Source organism: Equus przewalskii, chromosome 18 (genome assembly GCF_037783145.1).
Source record: "Equus przewalskii isolate Varuska chromosome 18, EquPr2, whole genome shotgun sequence".
Taxonomy (NCBI): domain Eukaryota; kingdom Metazoa; phylum Chordata; class Mammalia; order Perissodactyla; family Equidae; genus Equus; species Equus przewalskii.
This window is the reverse complement of record NC_091848.1, coordinates 34,864,074-34,890,423: the sequence shown is the minus strand read 5'-3', so window position 1 is coordinate 34,890,423 and position 26,350 is coordinate 34,864,074. Positions and strand designations below refer to the sequence as shown.

At 38.5% G+C, this 26,350-nt stretch overlaps 2 protein-coding genes across 6 annotated transcripts; one reads left to right on the top strand and one right to left on the bottom strand.

Annotated features, from left to right (window-relative positions):
* Nucleotides 1-535: 535 nt before the first annotated feature.
* WDR53 (WD repeat domain 53) lies at nucleotides 536-11,796 on the bottom strand. Of its 5 annotated transcripts, none has more exons than XM_070583484.1 (4): nucleotides 11,469-11,507; nucleotides 5,894-6,389; nucleotides 5,164-5,230; nucleotides 536-1,157 (listed from the first exon to the last, which is right to left on the bottom strand). In XM_070583484.1, the coding sequence occupies exon 4, from the start codon at nucleotides 1,152-1,154 to the stop codon at nucleotides 564-566; it is 591 nt and encodes a 196-aa protein (XP_070439585.1). In that variant the 5' UTR covers nucleotides 1,155-1,157; nucleotides 5,164-5,230; nucleotides 5,894-6,389; nucleotides 11,469-11,507; the 3' UTR covers nucleotides 536-563. The 5 variants fall into 5 exon arrangements, with proteins under 5 accessions (XP_070439585.1, XP_070439584.1, XP_008532010.1 ...); XM_070583483.1 differs by lacking the exon at nucleotides 11,469-11,507 and adding an exon at nucleotides 10,728-11,458; XM_008533788.2 differs by lacking the exon at nucleotides 5,164-5,230 and having other exon boundaries at nucleotides 11,469-11,796.
* Nucleotides 11,797-11,935: 139 nt separating this feature from the next.
* On the top strand, nucleotides 11,936-25,959 carry FBXO45 (F-box protein 45). Its single transcript, XM_008533792.2, has 3 exons — nucleotides 11,936-12,250; nucleotides 18,402-18,758; nucleotides 22,809-25,959. Exons 1-3 carry the CDS (start codon nucleotides 11,936-11,938, stop codon nucleotides 22,992-22,994), a joined length of 858 nt encoding a protein of 285 aa, XP_008532014.2. The 3' UTR covers nucleotides 22,995-25,959.
* The last annotated feature ends 391 nt before the right edge of the window (nucleotides 25,960-26,350 follow it).

Sequence of the window (26,350 nt, the reverse complement as noted above, 5' to 3'; positions counted from 1 at the left end):
GTAATTGTCAGCAAAGCCTCCTGGGCTTTAAACAGAACAAGCAAGAACAGGTTTCCTCTTCCAACTTGGTAAGGCTCCTCATGACATCCTAGGATCCAAACTAACTCACGTTATAACTCATGTGGTAACCACATTTGGATCAGGATGTGGGTTTCCCTCAGGCAGGAGGCTTGACAAGACAACCAAGATTCTCTGCAGATACCCAATTGTGCCTGAAATTTTCCTGGATCCTCAGGTTCCTTAATGTCTCTGAGTCTCAATTCCTGTGGCAATAAAATGGGGGAAATCACCCACTTCACTGATTTGAAATAAGAAATGAAATATATGTAAAATGGCTGGTACCTGGTCTGTACTCAGTGAATACTGGTTCTCTTCCCCCAAATTTTAATATGTCATTTACTATATGAAGTATTACCCAATTATTTTCTTTTGCTCAAATGTCTTAAAATTTATACCATGGAATGGTATTATTCTACATACAACAAACAGTTTAAACAAAGAATCAGGATTTTTTTTAACCTAAAAAAAGTTTTGCTGCAGTTTTTCAAATGTTTTTATTGGATTTAAATCCCATTTAAGGGATATACAGATATAGAGCTAGTTTGATCAGCTACTAATATATTTTCGCATCCCTTTATTTTTGTACTCAAGAGCCAGTTCACTTTTTCTCCATGTTCAATACTTAGCTTTGGTAAAATTTTGCCATGCTCTTCATCTGTTACTGAAGCATTAGCGTTTCCACCCTGCTTGGTATAAGTTGCTCTTTTAGTTTTCTTCCTGTGGGTATGTTTTGTAGGACTCTTCTGTTTTTTCTCAACTTCACTGCTTACATCCCACAATATTATCTTCCCATCATTTCCTCCAGTAAGCAGCAAATAGGATTCTGGCAGAAAGCAGACCTGGGATACTCCCAAAGTGTGGCCCTTAAATCCCAGTTCTTGTTCACACTTGACTCCCATCACCCTAAAGATTCGAACCTTACCATCTTCTGCACCACAACTAAAAATATTGCCGCACGACGCCACAGACACTGAGTGAGCTAGAGCAGGGTTTAAAAGCTGACCAGGTGATTGTGGGCTTTCCATTTCTTCTGTTTCCTCCTCCTGTAAATTTGTAATCCAGAGTGGCCGGGCTTTCTGAAGGTTCCAGAGCATCACCTTTAAACAGAAGTTACACAGTCAAACAGAGTTCTAGCCTTTTTGCTCAACTATCATGCTTATTCCACTTCTAATAAAACCATCAAAGTAGCCTGAGAATGATTAGTAGGAGACACTTCCAGTAATATGAAAAAAAAAACACCTCAGATGGCACTGCAACATGCCAGTGGAATGCTACCCTGGTACCCAACCTAGAATGCCAATTGGCAGTAAGGTACACTTTAGAAAACAAGCTCCTGGATAACTTTTGATTAAGAAATCAAAGTGCAATCCAAATTCTTAAGCAGTTGCCAGTTTCTTTAAGTCATTCTACCCTCATCTCTGCAAGTAAAATGAAAGATTATGAAATTTATTAATTTTAGTCTACGCTGGTTACAAGTAAAAATGCCTATCAACTAAATAAACTAAATCTGGAATATCACTGAAATAATTTCTATCTGGAATGCTTTTCCTTTCCTTTCACATTACCCTAATTATCCATCCTAGGGGCTTAGCTCAAGTCCCTGTCCCTTCAAAGAGGCTTTCCTAACTATTCCAGCCCACTTCTCTCTTCCCCCTATTTAACTGATATTCTATTAGTTGACGTATACTACTAACTTGTCGGTTTCTTGAAATTTAATTCATCTTTGCTAATGCCTGGCATAATACCTGGAAAAGAGGAGAAATTCCAAACACATGTGTTGATTAATTTGACATCCTGGTATATTTGGCTTTTTGTTTTTGTTCCCCACCATGATCTTGGACCTACTAAATTGATTTAAATGAAATGTTAATTAAAATGTATTTAAAACAAAACAATAACCTTCGTGAATTGATTTTACTCTATAATGTACTGATTCATTTTCTTCCTGGAGCAACTAATTTGAAAAGGAAAATTTTTTCATACTTTCAGAGAGAATAGACAGCTTTATTTTACCATCTCATATTACCCCTGAATTATGACTCATAATTTAAAATGGATACTAGGATAAGCATGACCTTGTTCAGATAGTCAAAAACATAGAGCTGAATTGACAAGATTATTACTGCTGATGATATTAAGGATTTGGTTTTCTGTTCAGCGGAACTTGTCTCAACTCCACCTACTTTCAAAAGAAGTGACAGCTAATAACACTTATATTTTGTTTCCAGTAGGAGAAGCACTGAAAATCCTTTTGGATTGGATCTATAACATTATACTAAGTGCCGGCAATCACTATTTGGGTGAAGTCAAAATACTAACAAACTGAAATAAAGTAAAACAGTATCAAAAAATATAACAAAAATGAATGGTACTAAAACTTGATGTGGAAACAGCCTCTATAAAAAAACCTGAACACAAGGAAATTGGACATCCCAGAATCTGCTAGCTTAACTGTTTTGGCAGGTATCCCCAAGTTCTTTCTTGCACAGCTCCCATAATGCCTGGATTATATTTGTCCTCCTTAGACACCCAAACATGAAGTACATCCAAATGTTTTCAGCAGCTTAAACATTTTTGTATTTATTTAAATCATCTAAATGTGCTGATAGCCATCCCAGATTCTACCAATTCAAGAATCATTTTCAAGTACTGAAGATTCGCAAATTGTTCCTGCCTGGACATTCTCTTCATAGTTCTTTACTCTTCCTAACTCCCAAAGATTCCAAGGTGTTTCACAACGTCTCAACTACCTGTTCAAGTGGTATCACCCTAAGTGGGAGAGCTAGAGATACCGAAGGAAAGAATACAAGAGCTTGGGGGTTTTGGTCCTATAAAACTTTAAAGGGAGAGAAAGTGGACAATTGGCAAATGTTCAGAAGTGAAAGCAATCATATCAAAGTGACCCTGCTCAAAAATTTCTCTCCCTACCAAAACATTTCTTTCCACGTAAAAGATTCAATGGCAAAAAAAAGCGCCTCCTCCATGTGGCATCCTGATTCTTCTTTGTTTAAAAATTGGCATCTGACCTAACAACTGTTGCTAATCTTTTTTTTTTTTTCATTCTTCTCCCCTAAGACCCCCAGTACATAGATGTATATTCTAGTTGTGAGTGCTCCTGGTTGTGATATGTGGGACACCGCCTCAGCATGGCTTGACAAGTGGTGCCATGTCCTCGCCCAGGATCCGAATCAGCGAAATCCCCGGCTGCCAAAGCGGAGCCCACGAACTTAACCACTCAGGCACGGGGCCAGCCACAGCATCCTGATTCTTAAGTGTTGGTACCAGTGATCTTTCAAATGCCAAAAAAAGAAGAACAAACCTTTGAACCATTTATTTTCAGATGCGAAAGTGAGGGGGGAAAAAACCAACACGTATGTTACAGAAATATATGATGGTTTCAAATTTCCAAAGGTCTTTATGAGAAAAAACTATATTTGAGTGGTGGGTACACAGGTATTTATTTAATATTATTCTTTATACCTTTATTTATGTTATGTTATTCTTTATACATTTATGTATTATAAATATTATTTTGTACTTACTTAACAAAAAAATCAAGCAGTCTTAAATGTCTTAATAAATTACACTTTGTTCTTAAGGTCCCTGCCTCTTTAGGCATGCTTTGCCTAATTATTTAAACTTAGCTAAATCAAAGGATATAATTTTTATAATTTCTATAATGACAAAGATAGGTGTGTTGAACATATCTATTGTGTGTGGCAGTAATTCAACTCCTGCCTTGGGATAAAATGCATTTGCTCAGAGAGAAATAACTCTCAAAATTAACCTGACAACAACTCCCCTCCACAATTATGCCTACATTCTTGGACTCCCTCACAAGCTGGGCTGTTCTTCAAGTTTAGAATACTGGATAACCAGGTTTTAAGAAGTAAACTGTGGAAGAAGTTATAGTTTCAACTTCAGTTAATGAAGCAATTTCTTAAACGCATAGTTGTGCTGTCTTACCCACTGTTTTTATACCACAACCCAGTGCAGAAGTTAATCTACAGTGAACTTTTAGCAATTCTTGGCAGTCAAATCAAATAAGCAATTACCTAAGCTTTCCTTTCAGAAAATATTTATTTCCCATACCATTCTCTAACAGCTGCCTGCTACTAAAGCATCTTGCCCAGAATTGAGGGCAAAAAGATAAATTCTGGATGCCACTTCTTATCTAATATTAAGAATACAGATCATTTTTGCACACCTAATTGTTTACTGCCATGCCTAGTAGTTGATTAATGAACCAATGATTGAAAACTGGTATAGCTTAAGGATGAAAGAACGACTAATCCAAGAGACAATGAGACACTGTACAGTCTGCCTACTTAAAACAGATATCCACCTGGTTGAACAACCAAATAGGCAGATTATCACTACTAAGATAGAAAACGTCGGAGGTTTATAAAGGACTTGGTTGAGATCTAGGAGCAGAAAAGAAGTTTAGAGGTAATAGGGTCACTGTGCCCCATAAACACAGAATAATTCTCAATAGAGGCACTATAGACATTTTTGGCAGGACAAATCTTTATTGTTTAGGGACTGTCCTAGCACTGCAGGATATCCACTGATTCTGCCTACTTGGGGGAGGGGTGAGGCAGTAATAGTGACAACAACAAAAACCAGCCTCATCTACTTCTAAATTACGAAGCGGGGTGGAGGATGGAGGAGGGAGTGGGAAAGGTCATTGGCCAAGAAGGCAGAAAGACAAAGCCTTTGATGCTATTAGAGAATCACGGAGTCTTAGAAGAAAGATACCGTGTACAGTTGAGAATGTAGATCAAATGCCTAGCGCAGTGCTGGGAACACAGGTCATTAATAAACAATGGTTCTTTTTCTAGAAGCCATCTGTTCCTAAACCAAGAAGATTTTCTACCACATTACTGATGATATTCTGCTTGAATATCTCTGGTGTCACAGAGAAAAAAACATAAGCTTTGGAGTCAGAGAGATTGAGGTTTGAATCCCAATTCAGGCAGCGGTGTGGACACAATTTGAATCTCAGTTTCCTCATTTCTAAAAAAGAAATAATAACTATCTATCACAATGTGATTAGAATGCAGACTTATCTATGTAAAGCACTGGCAAGTATTAAGTGCTCACCAAAGAGACGCCGTGATTCTTCTCACTCCAGTGATAGGAGATTTACTCTCAGAAGGAAGCACATTTGCTGTGGGAAAGTGGAAGCTATTTGAAACCTTTCTTTTATTAAACCAAAATCAGCTTCCCTATGACTTCTACTTAGACCAGCATATTCCACTTTTTCCCCTCATGAAAACCAAGAATTAAACACCTCCAGTTCCCCACACAATGGGGTTTCTAAATACATCTACTCTCCTGATGGCCTTCCTCTGAATTTGGGCTAATTTGTGATGTTCCCCTCAAAACTCAGCATTGAATACAATGCTCTGATCCTGGTCACCAATACACACTATTTCAATTAATGCACTCCAGAATTTTAAAGTAAAAACAACAGATCCAGTCCAACTTTTTTTTAAACACAGAGTTTGCAGAGAGTGATAAACTCTGCCTTCAGCGTGCCCCTTCATTTGAACAGATGTTTAGAATATTTGAACTCTCAGGTTTTAGGAATGTATTAAAGCATAAAGAAAGGAAGACCAAACGATTAATAATTACTTTGTAAATAAAATCTACTAGGCTTTGTCAAGTTAATATTAAACATGCAGTAGAAGTAAAGCTTATGGTTCATAAATAGGTAAGACATCTTAGTAGAGAATAGAAAATGCAGAGATATATTTAGCCCAATCAATAATTTGATTCAGTTAGCAAATTCCATTTAGAAATTACTCAAGTACTCTCTGCAAAGCATCACCTGCATATCCAGTCCACATGACACCAGGCTCTGAGGCCTTTGAGGCCGAAAAGCTACAGACGAACAGATATTGGAATGTCTCTTCAGTGATCTGCTAACTTTCTTATTTTCCAAATCCAGGATTTTGATTGCCCCGGAGTCATCAGCAGAAGCCAGCAGGTTTTCAGTTTCATTCAATGAAAGACAATTGATTTCTTCTTCATTCACATGAAAATGGTCCAGGGAATCTTTGAGGGACCTTACGTCCAGTATGCTAATGGTTTCTCCATGTGAAGCATAGAGCTTCGTGGGGTAGGAAGGAGAGAATAAGACACTGGTAACATCATTAGCCCCCTGGAAGTGTGTGTGTCCTAATGGGGTTCCATCTTCACCCCAAACCATGAGATCTCCACCCTCTGCCCCAGAAGCCACTAGCCCTTCTTGACTTGCATTCAGGCAGAGAATTGGAGAAGAATGTCCACCAGTCCACTTGAGTGCCATAATGGCCCAGCAGACTCTGTGAAGAGAGAGAAAAAACTATAATCTCATGTTTTATATAAGAACTTGACAGTAGGAGACAAATGCAATAAGCAACACATCATTTAAATATTTCTAAAAGACATCTAAGAAAACTCGATCAACCAAAAAAGACATTTGAAGATCAAGTCCACAAAAGCCTAGCTGAACACAGGGCTGAGGGGCACCTGGCTGGCACATGCCTAAGGCTTCCCTTGCAATCAGGTGCCCAGGTAAGCTAGGTTCTTCAGCCTGTGATATGAGGCCCACATAAGAATAAACATTAAATATATTTATTTTAAGTTAGGAAAAATTCTTTTTAAGAGAGGGCTGCACAATCATCAGGATTTATCTTTTATTTGAATAATGTTTGAGAGAGTGAGCTCTGGAGCTAATCTCTGGGTTTAAATATCTGCTTCCTATCTGGGTGACTTTGGGCTAGTTACTGAAGCTCTCTGTGGTTCACTTTCCTTCTCTATAAAATGTGGGTGATGATAACACCCATTTCATAGTATCAGAGAGGATTAAATGAGATAATATACGTACAGCACATTGAATAGTGCCTGGTACACAATGAGTGCTTGACAAATATTACCATTATCATTTTTCCTATTTTTATTAGGCTGGTCAAAGTGGCATCATATATACTACACCAATGGTCCTCAAAATATGGTTTCCAGTCTAGCAGCATATCACCCAGGAATTTGTTAGAAATATAAAGTGCTGGACCCCTCAAAAACTCTGGGGGAGGGACCCAGTGATGTGTTTTAACAAGTCTTCCAGGTGGTTCTGATGCATGCTGGAAGTGGAAAACCTGTACCACACCAAGAACCATCCAGGGAACTGGAACCCTTGGGTCTTACCACCAGAGGCTAATCAGTAGGTTATTTAATTTTATTCTCAAAACAACCCTGCTAACTGGTAATTATTCCATTTTACAGATGATAAAACTGAGTCTCAGAAATGTTAAGTAATTTACGTAAAGTCATCTTGCCCTTAGGATTTGTATATGGGGTCCAACATAAAGGGACCCCAAACTTTTAAATAACAAAGACTCTTTTCTAACAATTCCACTTGACAACAGTTTTACTTGTTAGTATTCTTTGAAAGTACAGAAAATGACCAAAAGCTACTAGTAATTACTGCTTTTAAATGTATTCACAAATTTTTAATCACATTATCACCTGTTTGTGTTTATACAACAGTAGTAGCTATGTTTGAGATTTAGATTCCGTATGCCAGGCATCCCAGATCTATAAACCTGAATTGCCATATAATACTTACCTGCCTTAACTACCTATTGGGCAAAACAAACAAGAAATCAGGGCAATTTATACAACTCTAAATGGTCACACAAAAGGAAGCAAAGAAATCGATCTGGATAAATTTAATTTTTCCTTTTACAAGCCAAGGGAGAGTTATCTAGTGAAAAACTGCCATAATTGCTTTACTATTTTCAGACATGATACTCGAATTTAGTTGAATGACACAGAGATAAATTTTCTAATATTGAAAAAGCATTTAAAATAATCTGGCAATCTGCCTAAAGTTTCTATTCCCAACACAAAGCTTACTTCCTCCCACTTTTAGCCAAACACAAAAAAATCACTAACTACACTGCAAAAAATCACTAATCTACTAGTAATCAAGGTAACAGAAACATGGTCACAAAATCAGATACAGCAATTTTCATAAAGATAAAATGAAAAAAGACAAAAAGATACACGTTTTATTTCAGCAGAAGCACTCAAGTAGCATCTAGAGGAAACTAATTTGAGCAACTAAGTTTTAATGGAGAGGTTTGGAGAGGAAATGACTCAGAGGAAGGTGAAGACAGGGAACCCTGGTGGTTTGATTTTTGCTGACAAGTACTGAAATACTAGTTAAATAATTTGCTACCATAACAAAGATTCTTGCCAAATGTTTCAGATAAACCAAGAAAAAGGATACTAAAAACGATTTAAGATGAAAGGTATTCATATTATTTAGGCTTAGGAACAGCCATCTATGGTGACTATTGACTTATCATACGATGAAGATGATATCCTACCTTAAAATATGAAATTTGAATTAACCACTGAAAAGGCCAAGTTACAAATAACTTTAATTCTGTTACGAATTTTAGAGTACTGATCACTTATTTCCTAAGTTTGAGTTTTAATTTTTCTAAGGTGAATCAACTTTCAAGTCCGGAAGTGGGCCCTCTACAGCTTTAGGATTTGGGGTGAATACAGATTTTAGATCCCTGCTGGGAGTTTAGGTTTTCTCTAAGACAAGATGAGGCAGGGTTTCTAGTACTTGTATTTCTCCATCTCAGATCTACCCACAGCGGACTAAGTAAATGTTGACTGGCAGGTAAGTTTTAGCAGATTTTTTTCTCTGATATAATTCTTTTCTGAAAAGATTAACTCAATTTTAAAGATACATTTGGTTAAGCTCCAACCCAAAATGTTAGGTCAGGCAATAAATGGATTTTGTACTTAAAGGGACTATTATAGACAACAACACAGGTCCTGTAAATTTTTCCATAACGGAACCAGTAGTAACTCTTGGTCTATTAATCTCACAAGACCAAGGCCAGCTCCACCTTAACCTTTGTGCACTTAAGAGTAAAAAACACTAAACTTCTGGGGCTGGCCCGGTGGCGTAGCAGTTAAGTTCCCACATTCCACTTCGCGGTGGCCCGGGGTTCGCCAGTTCGGATCCCGGGGCAGACATGGCACCACTTGGCAAGCCATGCTGTGGTAGGCATCCCACATATAAAGTACATGAAGATGCGCACAGATGTTAGCTCAGGGCCAGTCTTCCTCAGCAAAAAGAGGAGGATTGGCAGCAGTTAGCTCAGGGCTAATGTTCCTCGAAAAAAAGGGAAAAAAAATACTAAACTTCTAATCTCATCACCCATTAGATAATATCTATTGATCACCTAGCTAGTCGGAAAAATAAAAATAAAGACCTACTATGGGGAAAATTAAGAAAAAGAGTTGGGAAAGCCCCAGAAATCCATACACTCTGATGCTTTAATTTTAGTCAATCAATATTTACCATGCAGTGTTTATTAGTGACTCAACCAGAGCCCTCCACTCACTGTTCACTTAGTCTGCAAAATTAAAATTATTTGAAACACATGCAAAGGCCACCATCAAAAAGTGTTAAACAATCAGACTGCTATGGTGGAAGGAAGTGGGAAAAAATGTAGATTTAATATCTAGGTTAAATCAAAACAGTCTTTCAGAAATGAGCTGTCAAGCAACTGTTTCTTATTTTTCTCTTGCTGGGACTGGAAAGCCCATCAGAAATAGCTACATGCCACTATTCCCACATTCAGGTATCAAGTCAACAAGCTTCTCTTCACATATGCAGATGCCTAAAGAACCAAGCACAACAATTAATCATATCCTATTGTGAGTAATTACAATTAGATAATAGATTCCTTCCAACAGCTAATGATCTCTACTCTAAATACTCTGCTCCAGTCTTATCTCCACACACCCATCTTTTTTAAGTGTCTGTACTTTTAAAGCTGTTCGTTCTGCCTGGTTCTTTGCCCCCTTCACAGAGGGACCAACTCTACTTATCCTTGAAGACTTAAAAGAAACCTAAGTGTCTTTCCAGATAAAACTTGGTCTTCCTTCCTTGGATGTCCTATGGCTGAAAGCTGAAAAATGAATAAAATTCCCTAGTCTGAGTTCACACTATCATTCAAATAATACAGTGAGGGAGAGTTACAATCACTATAACTACACGTCAACTTTTCTTCACGTTTGGATTTTCTAAAGTTGGCCACGACGTGGAGAAACTGGATAGCAACCAAAGTGACTGAAGGGCTGCAGCACTGGCATTAGCAAGAATAAAAAGAATCTGGGTTACTAAGAGTGGAGAAAAAAACATCTGGGAAGAAGGGAAGGGAAGTAACAATCAAACACCATATATCAGAGAGTACAGAAGGTAGCTGTTATTTTTTGTTTTTACTGGAGAAAAGAAATGGATTATACACAGCAGGGGAGCTTCTGGAAAGATTTCTTACTACATAAAGACGAGACATTGGGGCCGGCCTGTGGCCAAGTGGTTAAGTTCTCACGCTTCACTGCGGTGGCCCAGGGTTTCGCCAGTTCGGATCCTGGGCGCAGATAGGCACCGCTCGTCAGGCCACCTTGAGGAGGCGGCCCACATGCCACAACTAGAAGGACCCGCAACTAAGATACACAACTATGTGCGGGGGGGGGGGGGGGGGCGGGGGGGGGGTTGGGGAGATAAAGCAGAAAAAAAAGAAAAAGACGAGACAGTGGAGTTGACTGTCTCGTGAACCCTATTATTATAATAATTGCTTATTACTTACCTCAGAGTCGTTTTGAGAATTATATAAAAATTCGCATAAAGGACCCTAGTAGACTGCCTGGCTCACATGATAGTTATTATTTTCTCTTACTAAGCATTCTTTAAAGGCTTTCAGAAAACTTTTTGGACCACCCAGGAAAACGCAGTCTGATCGAATAATGCTGAAATTCTTTCCCTTCCAAAAAGCCATCTATAATTATAGCTTCCACGTCATTCTCCCGATTGGACTGTCTAATTAAATAAAAACACATTGCCTTAATCCGCCTACTAATGCACGAAAGACTGAGATAGGCTACGTTTAGTCCAAAAGAACGTAGCACTTAATAAGCACTTTAACGGCACTTTAAGGTTAGCCAACGTTTGCGCGCGGGGGCGGGGGAAGGGGTAGGGAGGAAGGGAGGTTCAAATGCAGCCACCCCATTTTCCGAATATACGCTGGGACACACGTGCTGCTAAATCTCGGTACTTAGAGAGAACGAGAGGGCCTGACAAGGAAAAAGATGACCTTAGCTGCCAAAGGTAAAGAAAGATCCAACTCAAGCCAAAGGCGGCGGAGCTAGGAACTGGCTAGCAAGGTAAGAGAAGTTTCCTACATTAGGTTGGAGTCTGAAGCTGGGACCTAGCTGACACAGGGAAACCTCACAGGAAAAGAGGCCCAGGAAAGCCTACAAGGGACCGCGCAACCAAAAAGAGGAAAAGGCACCAGACGACAACCACCAACCCACCGGCGCCAGACTCATACCTGCGCTTCCCGCTTGCCTCCTCGGCGTCTCGTGATGACGTCACCCACCAGCGCCCAATCCCAGCTAGCGTTGGCCGCCCGGCGCCTCAGCCAAACAGTCACATCCGGGGCCGAGAGGAACCGCGGACGAGCTGGGCGTGCGCCCTTGCTTCGTGCCCTCAACCCGCATGGCGGAGCCGCGGGCGCGCCGCTGGGAGGCCGTGCGAGTCGGGCGGTTCCGGCGCCCGCGCTGAGCCGCGGGGGAGGGGCGGGGGACGCCCGTGCGGCCCGGGCGTCTGCCCTCAGTGAGGCGGGGCGCGCGGCGGACGCCCCCGGGCAGGGGCGGGAGTGGTGGAGCGGCCGGGCGGTTGGCTGTGAAAGGGGCGGTGAGCGAGCTGCTCTGGTCTCCAGGCGAGGCTTGGCCTCCCTAGCAGAGACGGGGGGAGGCGGCGGTGGTGGCGGCGGCCCTCGGGCCGGCTGGTGAGGTGATGGCGGCGCCGGCCCCTGGGGCTGGGGCAGCCTCGGGCGGCGCTGGCTGTAGCGGCGGCGGCGGCGCGGGCGCCGGCTCGGGCTCCGGGTCCGCGGGGGTCGGGGGCCGGCTGCCCAGCCGGGTGCTGGAGTTGGTGTTCTCCTACCTGGAGCTGTCCGAGCTGCGGAGCTGCGCCCTGGTGTGCAAGCACTGGTACCGCTGCCTGCACGGCGATGAGAACAGCGAGGTGTGGCGGAGCCTGTGCGCCCGCAGCCTGGCAGAAGAGGCTCTGCGCACGGACATCCTCTGCAACCTGCCCAGCTACAAGGCCAAGGTGAGGGAGCCCCGGGCCACGCCGCTGCCCCCAGTCCCGCTCCTCCAGCCCCCTCGCAGTGCTTCTAGTCTAAGCTTCTGAGTCAGACGCCTCGCTTCACCATCCCGCCTTTCCACGGCTCCCGTCAATACCTTCCCTCACCTTCCCCCTCCATAATGATCCTCTTTTAGGATTGAAGTTCTGCTCCTCAACCCATCCCACTTCCGTGATACACTTTTTAAAGGACCATACGGTTTCCCATCCCTGGTTTCCATCACTCATCCTACTTTGCACAGTCTTTCCCCTTCCAGACAGACCACCCCCATTGTTGCACCTTTCGATACTCTCATCCAATTTTTTCTCCCTGCCCTCCAGATAGGCTCACATCGTCTCGGCTGCCTCTAACATCGGCTTTGTTTCGAACATTTTTGCTTTCACCCCACATTCACCTCACCCTTTCCAAGTTCTGAGTCATAACCATTTTTTCTTTATTTTCGCTCAAGTTCTCTTTAATTGACTCTACTGTATTTCAGGCTTATAAGTGAGTGTGGTTCTAGGCATCCTACTAATTTTCAAGATAAGGCTTTAACAGAACATCTTCCCATCGGCACCACTTAACCGTCATAATACTGCTTTGCCCACTATTATTGGCTACTGCCTTGCCAACTTTTTCATAGTTCCACCTTGATAGTGTGTCTCTTCTGTTCTATTTGTCATCTAACGTGCTGATTCCAGTTTTGCTGCCTTTTTTCCTTGTAGATTCTTGTGCGTGTTTCTGCCTTCCTCATATACAGATAAAAATGTCAAATGACAGGTTATGGCAGGGCTGAGAGGATTCTTCAGGCAATATAAACAAAAGGTCTTCAGCTTGAATTCAGTTGGATGGATAACAGCTATTTAGTGTAGCAGTCACCAAGAGCATATCTGAGAGAGGATAAAGTCAGGCGTGGAATGTAGTAAACCATAATAACTAGAAAGGGAAAACGTCCCCTTTTAATGCCAGACTGACAACGGAGGTCAGAGTAAGAAGTAAATTATTTTTTCCATGTGAAATAGTGTAAAATTTATTCTTCTGTAATAAAGCAGGTTTTAATAAGATAAAGAATGTTGCTGTTAAATATGTCACCTGTCAAATTGTTTTTCCGTTAAGTGAAATAGCATGTTAATTTACTAGGACAGTATTTGTACGTGGTAGATGCTCAAAAGGTACTAGGTGTAATTTATATAGCTGGGTGCAGAAGATTGCGGTTTTGTCCTACTTGGCCTGATAAACGTATAGTCTTCCTAAGTTTTATTTAGTTTTTATTTTTCCAATAAGTTTATTGTTTTTACTTATTTTAAATTAAGACATTTTTGTAATTGGTCTGTAATTGATATGTTTCACATGATTCAAGATTCATGTAATAATATGTAATAGATCATGTGTTCATGAGAGTCAACATTTAAAAGAAGCAAAATAGTGTAAAGCAAAATGTCTTCCTTTTGCCCTTGTCCCCCAGCCACCCAGTTTCCCTTCGTGAAGGCAGCCTGTGTTACCTATTTCTGTTGTATCAGTCCAGAGATAGTTTAGGATTCTTAAGTTTTTAATACTTTGTGTGTCTTTCTACTACATGTGCTGTAGGTATTGTAGGCTTCTACTAATCACACATTCATTCAGATATTGCAGGACTTTTTTGAATATCTTGAGGATAAAAAGATTAATTCAAAAGAAGTCAGATAGCTTAGTAAGGAAGTCCTCAGTCTAGTAGAGGAGAAAAGAATCTATAGAAAGAACTAACACATAGTAGAAATTGCTCCTAATTGTTAGAGATATAAAAATATATATTAGAAGTTCATTGAAAGGAGAGATTTACATGTTGAGTGGAAGATTGAAGAAGGTTTGAGGTTGAGATTGCATTTGAGCTGAATTTAAAAGATGAGAAGGAACATTTTAGTAAGAGGAAATACCCTGAACAAAAGCAGGACAAGAGGAAAGCAAATATATGTACAGTATATATTTTTATTTAAAACAATATGAGTGCCAGGCACTATGCTCAGTTTTGCAGATGCAAAGGTGAATAAAACCAGACACAAACTCTTACAGATGCCTTGCCCTGTGGAGCTTGCAGTCTAGTAGGGGGAAAATGGATATTAATGAAGTAATGACACAGTTGTAAAATTGCCTCTGTGGTAAGTACTGTGAAGGCACAATACATGGTGCTCTGAATGTCTGTAATGGAAGATTTGACCTAGGTGGGAGGGTCAGGGAAGGCTCTCTCTGGGGAAATAATGCATGAGCTGAGACCTGAAGGATAAAGATGAATAGGCCAAGGGGAGAGAGAAGAGCCTTCTAGAAGGGAACCTGATGAGTATGAGGGACAGAAAATACATCAATGTGGCTGGAGCATAGAGAGCAAAGGTGAAGCAGATTTGAGATAAGATGGAAGAGGTGGACTGTGGCCAAACTATGGGGAAGCCATTTTGAATTGTAAGCAAGAAGGGGTTAGGAGAGTCAGGATTGGTAATATGATTATTTTCCATGTTTAAGAGGTTATTTCTAACTTTAGGTGTGGAGAACAGATTCAGTGGGGACCTTAGAAATATGGGTAGATCAGTTAGGAAGTAAGTAGTAGAGGAGATGAGGGGAAATTTAGAAGAGATTTAGGAAGTAAAATCTACAGGAGTTGGCAATCGATTTGAAATAGGAGTGAGGAAAAGGGAGGTGCTAAGGATGACTCTTAGGATCTGGCTTACATAATATAGGAATCACCTGGACAAGATTTAGGAGGAATAACAAGTTCAGTTTTGGTAGAGTAGAATTTACAGTGTTTTTGAGACATCCAAGAGATTTCATATAGGCAGCTGTTACAGTTTGGAGCTTAGAGGAGAGGCTAAAGAGATAGAAAATAGTTTAGTTAGACCGAATTGAAGTAGTGGGAAATATGATTGTAAAGGTAAGCTGAAAGTAGATATATCGTGGAGGTCCTTGAAATACAACCTTCAGTCTATAGTTTTGGCTTTGTTCGACAGTTGGAAACCACAGAAGTTCGAACAGAAGAGTGACAAAAGAAGAGCTGTGCTTTAGAAAAACTAGGCCATAAGATGACTTGGAGAGGGCAGGGGTTAGTGCCTATACCACAGATACTTAGGACCTGAACAAGTGTGTAGAGGAGAGAAGGGGATGGCTGGGAGAGCAGTTACAGAGAACAAATCCAGCTAGGTGGACAGCTGACTAGATGAGTGAGATGAGGAAGAAGGAAGAATCAGATAGAATTTCCAGGGAAGCTGGGTAACTGAGAGAATGATGGGAACAGGTTTGGGATAGCACAAAACTGGAAAGTATTTGGAGTTGTCAATCTGTTTAGGATTTGTCTTCTTTTTAAAAGTTAGTTTTACATGTCGCCAGGTAACATGAATTTTTCCAGTCATACTTAGCAGCTAACTATAATTCTCTAAATTTCAGACTTAGATCCTAAACTAGATTTTAAATCTGTTTGCTATAATGTAAAATCCAGGTTGTGCATGAGACTGTGAGACATAGATTGTTTTTATTTATTAATTTGTGTATTTATTTTTCCATTTCATCTAAATTTTTCAGTATCCATCTCTAAAAGATAAGAACACAACATAATCACAATATCATCATCACGTCTAAAGTATAAAGAAGTTAACAATAATTCCTTTATATAAAAAATGCAGTGTTCAAATTTCCAATTATCTCATAAATGTCAAATGTTGTATTTTTAACTTTCAGTTTATTTAATCAAGATCTATATAAAGTTCCCATGGCAAACACTTTATGTGTCTCTTAACGCTATTTTAGTCTACAAATTTACCCTCCATCTTCCCCACCTCCTACCCCTACAACTTATTTGTTGAAGAAATCCGGTTGTTTACCCTGTAGTGTTTCCTTCAGTCTGGATTTCACAGTTTTCATTCTCATGGTGTTGCTTAACATGTTCTTCTGTCTTCTGTATTTCCTATTGAGGTTTGATCAGTTTAGGTTAGATTAGATTTTGAGAGGGCAAGATATTTTTTACAAGAATCAAGTGGTTGAGGTGTGTACAGAATCAAGTGTTGTATGGTGCAGAATATTGTGGGTAGGAATTCAGAAGAGAGAAATGAGGGAGGTTGGGTGGTCCTGGTTAAAAATAGCCTCATGGAGATGGTAAGACTAGAGCTGGTCCTAGAGGATACATGGAAGGAGAAAGCAGTTATGATACTACAGACAAGGAGAACAACATGAAGTTAGAAAGGGAAATAGGAGGAACCAGATCTAGAGGGCTTTGCAGGCCAGGCAGAAGAATTTATAGTTGATGTGATAGTATGAAACTATCAAAGGTTATTGAACTGTGAAGAGTTGTAATAAAGGTGCTGTTTTAGAAAGACAAGTCTGGATGGAAAGAATTCAGGGAGAGGATTAAGGATTGAGTTCTGGAGAGTTTTGGGAGGCAGAGGCAGAATGGTCACCAAAAAAGGATACAGTGAAGGATCAGTCCAGGATAATAGGAAGATGTCATAAAAGTTTGAGGAAGAGATTGTAACAGGGTCAGTGTGACAAAGAGAATAAGAATAGAGCAAAAGCAATTGGTATGTATAAGAATTGAGAAGTAGGCATAGATAAGTATTAAATATAGTGAATTGTCTTGAGAGTAATCTTTGAGTTATTTAGGCAATATTTAATATTTTGGGGACATTTTACTCCTCCATTTATTCCTATCTTCTGATCTTTTAGGTGCTTAAAAGTGTATTATAAATAGGATCAGATAGGGAAAAATGTAGGAATACTTCGGTTTTACAGCCTCCCTATGAAAATGTGAGATACCTGAAACAAGCAGGTGTTTTTGTTTTTGTTTCAAATCTCTCTGCTGTGGAGTGCAGCAATGAAACAGTGAAGTACTGGCTAGGAGTACATGAACACTGGATGAGGGGACTGAATACCTGGCTTCTGTTTGGGGCTCTTGCTCTAACAAGCTATTGACTTTTGGGTCTGCGTCCTCATCCTGAGTTGTACTGGGTGACTGTTTTTGTTTTTTTGGTGAGGAAGATTCACCCCCACTAACATCTGTTGCAAATCTTCCTTTTTTTTTGGCCTGAGGAAAATTAGCCCTGAGCTAACATCTGTGCCAGTCTTCCCCTGTTTTTTGTATGTGGGATGCCTCCACAGCATGGCTGATGAGTGGAGTAGGTCTGCACCCAGGATCCAAATCTGCAAACCCAGGCCACCGAAGTAGAGCATGCAGAACTTTAACCCCTCAGCCACAGGGCCAGCCCCAAGAAGGGATTTTTAAAAAACATACAAACCAAAAGCTTTAAATTATTAAAACATGAGGAATCGCTATGTTTTGTGCAGAGGAGCAATTTTCATACTCTCTTTATTTTGGAAGCTTAAAAAACTGATAATTACTGAATATCAGCTAATCTGGCCCATCATTGGTAGCTGCTCTTAATGACTATCTCTCTAAATTCTAGTGGTTGCATTTAGATGCTATCTAGGGGATTATTTGATTTGGTAAAATGAGAGTGGTGCTGTTTGGGTGTATGAGTAATACCTAGCAAGGAGGCTGAGGATCTAAGATAGTTTGTGGTTATTAAAATTTTTCATAGACTTTAGAGCTGCTATGACTAAGTTTTCTATTTTACTTAAAATATTCTTTTTAATGACAACATTGCCAACATGAAAACTGTGCATCTCTTAACTTTTTGATATAAAAATATCAAATGTAAACAAGAGTAGTGAAAATAATGACCCTCCCAATACCTATCACCAAGCTTTGCTGATGATTAATTCATGGGCAGTCTGGTTTCTTGTTTACCCCACCCGCTCTCCCACTCCAAACCTGGATATTTCAGAGCAGTTGCCAGATATCATTATGTCATCCATAAACATTTCAGTGTTATCTCTATAAGGACTCTGTGTATATCTTGATATTTTAAGAAGTCTATTTGGAGAAATTATACTACATTTAGAATTTTGGTCAATAATGAAACGGTTGGCAGTTATTTTTAAATGTCATACAATTTATGTTAGTATCCCATCTTGACACTTCAGCCATTTTTTGGAAATACTCATTGTGTTGTTTAAAAATATATAACTTTATTGTTTAAAAACATGTAGCCTATAGTTTGGGTACTTTTTAATATTTAAGAAAAACCAAATTTCCATTTTTTCGTCTGTTTTTCATCTTTTCAGATACGTGCTTTCCAACATGCCTTCAGCACTAATGACTGCTCCAGGAATGTCTACATTAAGAAGAATGGTTTTACTTTACATCGAAACCCCATTGCTCAGAGCACTGATGGTGCAAGGACCAAGATTGGTTTCAGTGAGGGCCGCCATGCGTGGGAGGTGTGGTGGGAGGGCCCTCTGGGCACTGTGGCAGTGATTGGAATTGCCACAAAACGGGCCCCCATGCAGTGCCAAGGTTATGTGGCGTTGCTGGGCAGTGATGACCAGAGCTGGGGCTGGAATCTGGTGGACAATAATCTGCTACATAATGGAGAAGTCAATGGCAGTTTTCCACAATGCAACAATGCACCAAAATATCAGGTGAGAAACTGGGTATTTTCTCAGATGTGGGCCTTTGTCAATTCATGACTTAATTTATTTTAAATTTACAAAATTTTATATAGCTTTGTGTATTTTTGGTAATTTTTAAATAAATAATGTAACTGACCTTTTTTGCCACCCTGATAATAATGTTTTAGCATCTCAATATTTGTTTCCTAATACATATTTGACCTTGAGCAGTCCATCTTTGCTCTAAATCAGAAGTTGGCAAACTTTTTCTGTACATGGCCAGGTAGTAAATATTTTAGGCTTTGTGGTCCATATGATCTCTGTCATAACTATTCAATTCTTTTTATAACACAAAAGCAGCCATAGATAATAAGAAAATAAATGAGCATAGCCGTGTTACAATAAAACCTATATATGGGCTGCAGGCCAAATTTGGCCCAGGGGCCATAGTTTACCAACTCATGTTCTAGATTGTCATCTTTCCTATATCATGGCACATCCAAATCTACTTTTTCTAGACATCTCACCCCCACAAACGCGCCTATGTGCATACACACACGTACTCACCCTCTGCTACTTATTAATCTGTTTGTGTCAAAGATTTCTGTGAAGACAGACAAGTTCAGGCAAACTACTGTATTTTTTATTCTTTTCATCTTAGCCTTACGCCATACTCATTTGATTCTGGGGTCATAACTATAGTTCCTACTTGTAAAAGCTATATGATTACCATAGATTTAGCAGAGTCTAAAACAAATCTGATAAGAATGTTAAAATAATCTGATAAGAAATTGGAAATTTTAAGGAATTATAGATTGCATATTTCAGTGGAACATGTGGCCTGAAAGCTCTAGCCTTAGTAATGACCTCAAGTCAGGCATACTAAAGTAGAAGAACTAAAAATATATCTCATTTCCTGAGGTATAAAAGCCTGGAACGATTTTCTTTCACAGAATCCTTTCCTCACTGTCCTTTCAGGCTCTGGAATTACCCTAAGGAGAAGGGTGTTTGGACTTAATAATCATTGAAGATAAAGTCCTATGACCAGCCTTGTGGTGATTTTGTAGTGAAAGTCCTTTAGTCTTTGTTTTTCAGAGAACATACTCTGTATGATTTCAGTCCTTTTAAATTTATTGAGACTTGTTTTATTCCGAACATATGGTTTATCTTGATGAATGTTCCATGTGTGCTTAAAAGCATGTATATCCTGTTTTTGTATGGAATATTCTATAAATGACAATTAGGTCAAATTGGTTGACAGTGCTCAAGTCTTCTATATCCTTACTGATTTTTCTTTCTACGAGTTCTATCATTTACTGAGAGGAATATTGAAATCTCCAACTATACTTGCTAATTTATCTATTTCTTCTTTCAGTTCTGTCAGTTTTTCCTTCGTGTGTTTTGGAGCTCTGTTATTAGGTGCATATACATTTATAATTGTTATATTTCCCCACTTGATGAACTCTTTTATCATTGTGAAATGACTTTCTTTGACTCCAGTAATATTGCTTGTCTTTAAGTCTATTTTGTCTGATACTACTATAGCCACTCTAACTTTCTTATGCTTACTATTGCAAGGTACCTCTTTTCCCCCATCCTTTTACTTTTAATCTGTCTTTGTATTTAAAGTGGGTCTTCTAGACAGTGTATAATTGGGTCTTTCTTTTTATCTAACCCTATCTCATAATCTCTGCCTTTTTGAGTGTTTAATCCATTTAAATTTAATATAATTGTTGGACTGCTTGATATTTTCCATATCTCTATGCCTTTGAAGCAATGTTCTTTTTTAAAAAATCTTTGTTCTATTTTTTGGATTGGATAATTTCTGTTACTTTGTCTTCAAGTTCATAGATTCTTTATTGTCATTTCAACTCTGCTATTAAGTCAGGCTAGTGAATTTTGGTTATTGTGCTCTTTAGCTCTAGAATTTTTATTTGGTTCTTTTTTATGGTTTCCATTTCTCTATTAAGAATCTGTATCTGTCCATTCATTAATACTAGATTTTTCTTTGATTGTTTGCACATATTGATAATAACTGCTTTGAAGTCTTTGTCTGCCAAATCCAACCTCTAGGCCCACTTGGAGTCAGCTTCTATTGACTGCTTTTTTCCCCTGAGAATGAGTTGCACTTTCCAGTAATTTTTGAATTGAAAACTGGACGTTGCAGGTAATATGTAGTAGTAACTCTGGAATGTTTTTTCTTCTAGAAATTACTTTGCTTTTCTGAAAAGTGTAAGTTTTCGTGTTCTAGTAAGCAATTAACTTGCCTGGACTCAAATTGTAAACCCTGTCTCCCCCATGGTGTGCAGCAGCTAATGTCTTCATTCAGGTTTTTGGTCTTCTAGCTGCTACTTTTTCAGCCTGATTCTCTGAGGGTTTCCCCTATGTCTGTGTAAAACAGCGGTCACACAAGAATTTGGGCAGTTTATCCTCAGATTTTGGGGCTCATCCTCTTTGTGTTTCCGTTACTTCTGGAGTTCCTTCTCTGAGTTTGCAGTTGCTTTGCCTTCTCCAAGCTTTGCCCTCTGACACCTAGAGCTACTAAGACGTCTGCTTTCTGCTGCCTGTGCTGGGTGCATGCTATGTGCTCAGTCAAAGGTGAAGCAGACTTGCAAATTTCACCAGAAGCCATTCTGTCTTCTTAGTGTCATCTTTGGTAAAATAAGGATAATTCCTAGGATTGATCTGAGGATTAAATGAAATAATGCAAATAAAGCATAAAATGAATACCCAACAAAACACTAACTTTTCGTTTCAATTTTTTTGTTGTTGTTAAGGTTTTTGGTGGCAGTAGTGGTGATGATGATTAGGACCATAAAATGGGGTGTGGGTTAAACTGTGAGTTGGGCAAAGGGAGGAAAAAAGCAGATGTTTGTAGTTTGTGACAGGAAATACAATGAAGGGAAGTAATGACAACAGCAGGAGTTACCATGATTGGGAAGTATTATGACTTTTGATTGCAAACGTTAGGACTTTCTGCTTCTAAGTATGTAGATGCAACAACTTTTTATAGATGCAAATTATGAAGATAAAACATCCTTATTTCTTTGCTTACTTTTCCAAATGGGAAAATAACTGGATACGTTATGCTTCCAGTTTAGTTTAACAATCAGTGCTGCTGTTTTTATAACAAACAGATGTTTCAGAGCAGTTGCCTGCAAAGTGACTATTTAATAAACCTATTCTGCATCTTTAGAATCTGGAGTCAGATTTGGCTGTTCTTGATTATATAAGTTCCACGTTGTATATAGAACTGTTTTGTAAACTTTAAATGCTGTGTGTTTTATTATAGTAATTTGTTTATTGTGGTAAAGTATAGACAACAATATTTATTATTTTAACCATTTGTAAGTGTACAATTCAGTGGCATTAAATACATTCACAATGTTGTGTAACCATCACCACTCTCTATACCCCCAATTTTTCTTCATCCCCAGCATAAACTCTGTATTCATTAAACAATAACTCCATTTCTCCCTCCTCTCAGCTTCTGTAACCTCTGTTCTACTTCCGACTCTATGAATTTGAATATTCTAGGTGCCTGATATAAGTGGAATCATACAATATTTATCTTTTTGTGTGTGGCTTATTTCACTTAGCATAATGTTTTCAAGGTGCATCAATGTTGTAGCACATATCAAAACTGTGTTTCTTTTTATGGCTGAATAATATTCCATTGTATGTATATATATATACTGTAATAATTTGAAAAGGTTATTTAGATAGCCTTTTTTTGGTAAAATATTCCAAGTTATGGATTTTAGTGGTAACCTTCATAAGAAAAGCCTATAAACAGAGTAAGTAAAATCTGGGGACTATTCGGGAGAACATTTAAACTCAGTATTAAATGTAGATCCCATGCAAGTCTTAAAATTAAAAAAAAGACTATCAAAAGAAGCATTTGTGGTGAAATTGATAAATGTTCTTTCTTCTAGATGTTTCTCCCTGACCAGAATACTTTTCTTCTGAAAAGTTCTCTTCTGGTTTTTCTAGATAACTTTTAGGATATATTGTGATTTGTATCATGTTTCTTCTAGCTGTAGTGGGTTTTCTTCTAACCTTTTTTTGATGTCTTTGCAGATAGGAGAAAGAATTCGCGTCATCTTGGACATGGAAGATAAGACTTTAGCTTTTGAACGTGGATATGAGTTCCTGGGGGTGGCCTTTAGAGGACTTCCCAAGGCCTGCTTATATCCAGCAGTTTCTGCTGTATATGGCAACACAGAAGTGACTTTGGTTTACCTTGGAAAACCTTTGGATGGATGACAGTGGCTTTCTTGGGGTGAAAGACAGAGTGGAGGAGATATCTGCTTGTTGAAAGTAGAATCATGAAGTGACAGTGTCATACATGCATGCCCAAGAAACATCCTGAAAAACACACGAAATTGTTAACTGGAGAAGCAGCTTTACAGCAGAGATTATCTTAGTGTTTCCTCTTTCTACTGGGCCAGAAAAATCCTCAGGGTTGCAGCTGGTTGAGTGGGCAGTTGACATATGCATGTTGCAACAGATTTTGTCTCTAAGTCAGCAGTGTGTTATTTCCAACTTTTAAGGTGAGATTTTAGAGATGCTATGAAAGGGATAAGATAAGGAAATAGCAAGATTGTTAAGTAGTGTGTTTGTGAAGAAAGACTGATCCTGTTTTACAACTGCCTGTTTTTTCTCCAGACCTGTTTTTCCAGCCAGCTTGACTATTAGAAAAGTATGAAACTGGTTGGATTTTATTTAATATTTTTAATATATTGAGAAGCATGGTCTGCCTGGACTGCACTTCTCTAACAGTGAGATGTAAAATTGTGCAGCTATTTTAAAAGTTGTATATACAATATGTGTGTAAAAAAACTGTATAAAAAAACACAGGACAAAGGGGTTTCTTTGTTCTAGTTCAGTTTCTTAAAAACCACTACATGGTACAAAATTAGAGTAACATTTAGGGACAATTGGGTAACTACAAAGAAGAGGATTTTAAGAGGAGATGTGTTGTATTGGCTGATTCTGTATTATATTTGGTTTACAGTTTCCATAGCTATTACAGTCTTTTTTTTAGAGATCAAAATTATTGTTAAAATCCCTCATCTCCTGGCTAAGGATGAGGGAAGGCGAGTCTATTTCTAATCATACATATGTCAGTAATAGTAATGATAATGTGCATCTTGTAGTATCTGGTTTTATATTTTGGCCTTCTGAGAAAGTGTCTCATAACAACACCGAATGTTGCCATTTGCTCTTATAGGACTCAAGTAAGGAAGCTGTTAGTCACAGACTTTAGGAAAGGAATTGATTACTGGTCCCTTTATTTTGTAACTTTATAATGCTGCAGATATTATAATTTTTTTTTTTAATTTCATATTGTTTACATCATGCAACAGTCTAAGCCTCAAACTCTTCCTTGGGGTTATCAAAAAATGTTTACTCATGCACCTGAAACAGTGCCAACCTGAACCCAGGTTAAGAATGTGTTCTTAATCTCATTATAGATAATTGCCCCCATGGGACTTGAAATAAAACACCTTGTGCTGAAACCTTCAGGTTGGCAATATTTTGAAAGTTTCATTGTAGAAGAACTTAACATTAATTCCTGTTCTGAATTTTTGACTAATAAATCTGATTTCACTAATACTCTTTTAAATTAATAATCCAACATACATGAGCTGAGATTTTCTTTTGTTAGAAGAGAAACAGCATCATCTTTCTGTATGAAAGTATAAATTGTATGGTTTCAGATACATCTTTGTGATAAGAATTGACTAAGGCAAGTGGAATCTTTGTACTTTTTAGGTTATTACTGTATGTGTATTTTGTTTTAAATCTAATAAAATTAGGGACAGCAAGCAGCTGGCTGGGGTTCTTGGGTTGCTCCTTGAGAGTTAAGATTATCAGTACTCCTATGAAGCAGGGGATTTCAGTCATGAACAAAGATTTTTTTTGCCACCTGACAGGTTTACAAATATTTATTGTGCATTTGGTATGTTGCTTAAAGGTGAAATCTGTTACAGATCCTTTTTGATACCCATGTCAAGAAGAAATCTCCTGGAGACCATATTTAATAGTACAGAGTGAAATTATATTAGACAATATAGCTGCTACAGAAATTTACTTTTCTTGGTGTAGAACAACTCAATTTGGCAAAGTTTAAAGTTTAAGTAAAGAAGAGAACTGGTTCAGGATGAAGATTGAGCTATTTAGAAAACTATAAAGTCCTTTCAGTACTTGTTTCTTTTTCAGATTGTGATACAGCTAATTCCAAGAGCTGTTACTGAGAGTTTTGTTTATAACTTCTGTTTTGTCTTATTGGTAAACATTCACTTGTAACAAAGTTTTGAAGGTGCTTAATGGAACACAGAAACACATGGTGAGTGCGTATTTAACCTAGAATCAAAGAATTGCCTAAATATTTAACAAGCCATTCTTATCTCAAAAATTTAAATTTCCTAATATCCCATTTGCAAATTTTATAAAATGGAGGTTCATATTTACCCTAAACATCAGGGGAATGAAGAGCCTTCATACCTAACCTGATTGATTCATTACTGGAGACCAATAGTAGCTGCACAGAATGTTAAACAGCTACAGCGTTCAAGGAAATGGAATCTCTTTTTCATTGGTGCTGAGTGTTTAGGTAGAAGTCACAGCTGAAGACTGAGTATAACTCCTCTAAACCAGTGGTTCTCAGCCTTAGCTGTACTTTGGAGTCATGTGCATCTTGAAAAATACTGATGTTGGCTCCCATACCCTAAGATTCTGATGTTGGTCTGCTTCCCAGGTGATTTCAATCTGCTGCCAAGGTTGCATTCTAAATTCACCTTAAGTTTTCTCATCTGCAAAATTTAAAGAAATCCTTGCTCCCTCCCTTCACTACCTCACAAGGATATTGAGGGTAAAGGAGAAAATAACGGGAAAATGTTTGTGCAATGGATAATAAGTGCTATTGAAAGGCAAAGTAGTGTTTGTTGTCTTTCAGCTGAAACTATGATCAGGAAAAAATGTGTAATTGAGTTTGCTTTGTTGACTTGGGAAACTGGGAGCATTTTCTTTGGTTCTTAACTTTAGTGAAGCATGCAGATGTGTAAGCAAACATTACTATTACTCTTATTCATACTATGGTCTTCTGTCATACTTGAGATAGGCTGTTTTAAATTATCTGGTTTTACATAGGAAAGAAGAAATATTAAGGGTTAAAGTCTGTAATGGTCAATGGCTAATAATTCATTAAAACTTTTCATACAAAGAATTCTGTTGTTAATATATATCATTTCATAGTTGCTAGTTTTTTCGTTGTCTGACTTTTGAATGTTAAGCCATTTATTTCATCTCCTTTTTCTTATTCATGTAAGCACCAAAAGCAAGTAGGTTTTGCCGTTGAAGACTTAAAGTTATGGCTCAATTATTAGACATTTTTCGCCTCTCAGATATGACTTGACCTGGGAAAGAGTTTCAAAAACAACAGAGCCCTAAACCATATAGTAGGTATAATTAACTTTTTAAGTGCCCAAACTGCTGTTTATATAGACTGTAATATTAATATTTTTTGATCATTTAAAAAAAATGAACAGTTTGAAGAGATAGAAACTTAAGGACCTTATTTTAAAGATTAGTATTGAGAAGATTACTTCCCAGAAGTC

Bases quoted from the DNA above. Each gene is read 5' to 3' on its own strand.
- WDR53 (XM_008533788.2), bottom strand. From the start codon at position 6,373: ATGGCACTCAAGTGGACTGGTGGACATTCTTCTCCAATTCTCTGCCTG. The intron at 1,158-5,893 runs GTGATGCTTTGC...TTCTGTTTAAAG, and splicing joins CATGTGGACTGGATATGCAG to GTGATGCTCTGGAACCTTCA.
- FBXO45 (XM_008533792.2), top strand. From the start codon at position 11,936: ATGGCGGCGCCGGCCCCTGGGGCTGGGGCAGCCTCGGGCGGCGCTGGC. The intron at 12,251-18,401 runs GTGAGGGAGCCC...TCATCTTTTCAG, and splicing joins TGCCCAGCTACAAGGCCAAG to ATACGTGCTTTCCAACATGC. The intron at 18,759-22,808 runs GTGAGAAACTGG...ATGTCTTTGCAG, and splicing joins ACAATGCACCAAAATATCAG to ATAGGAGAAAGAATTCGCGT.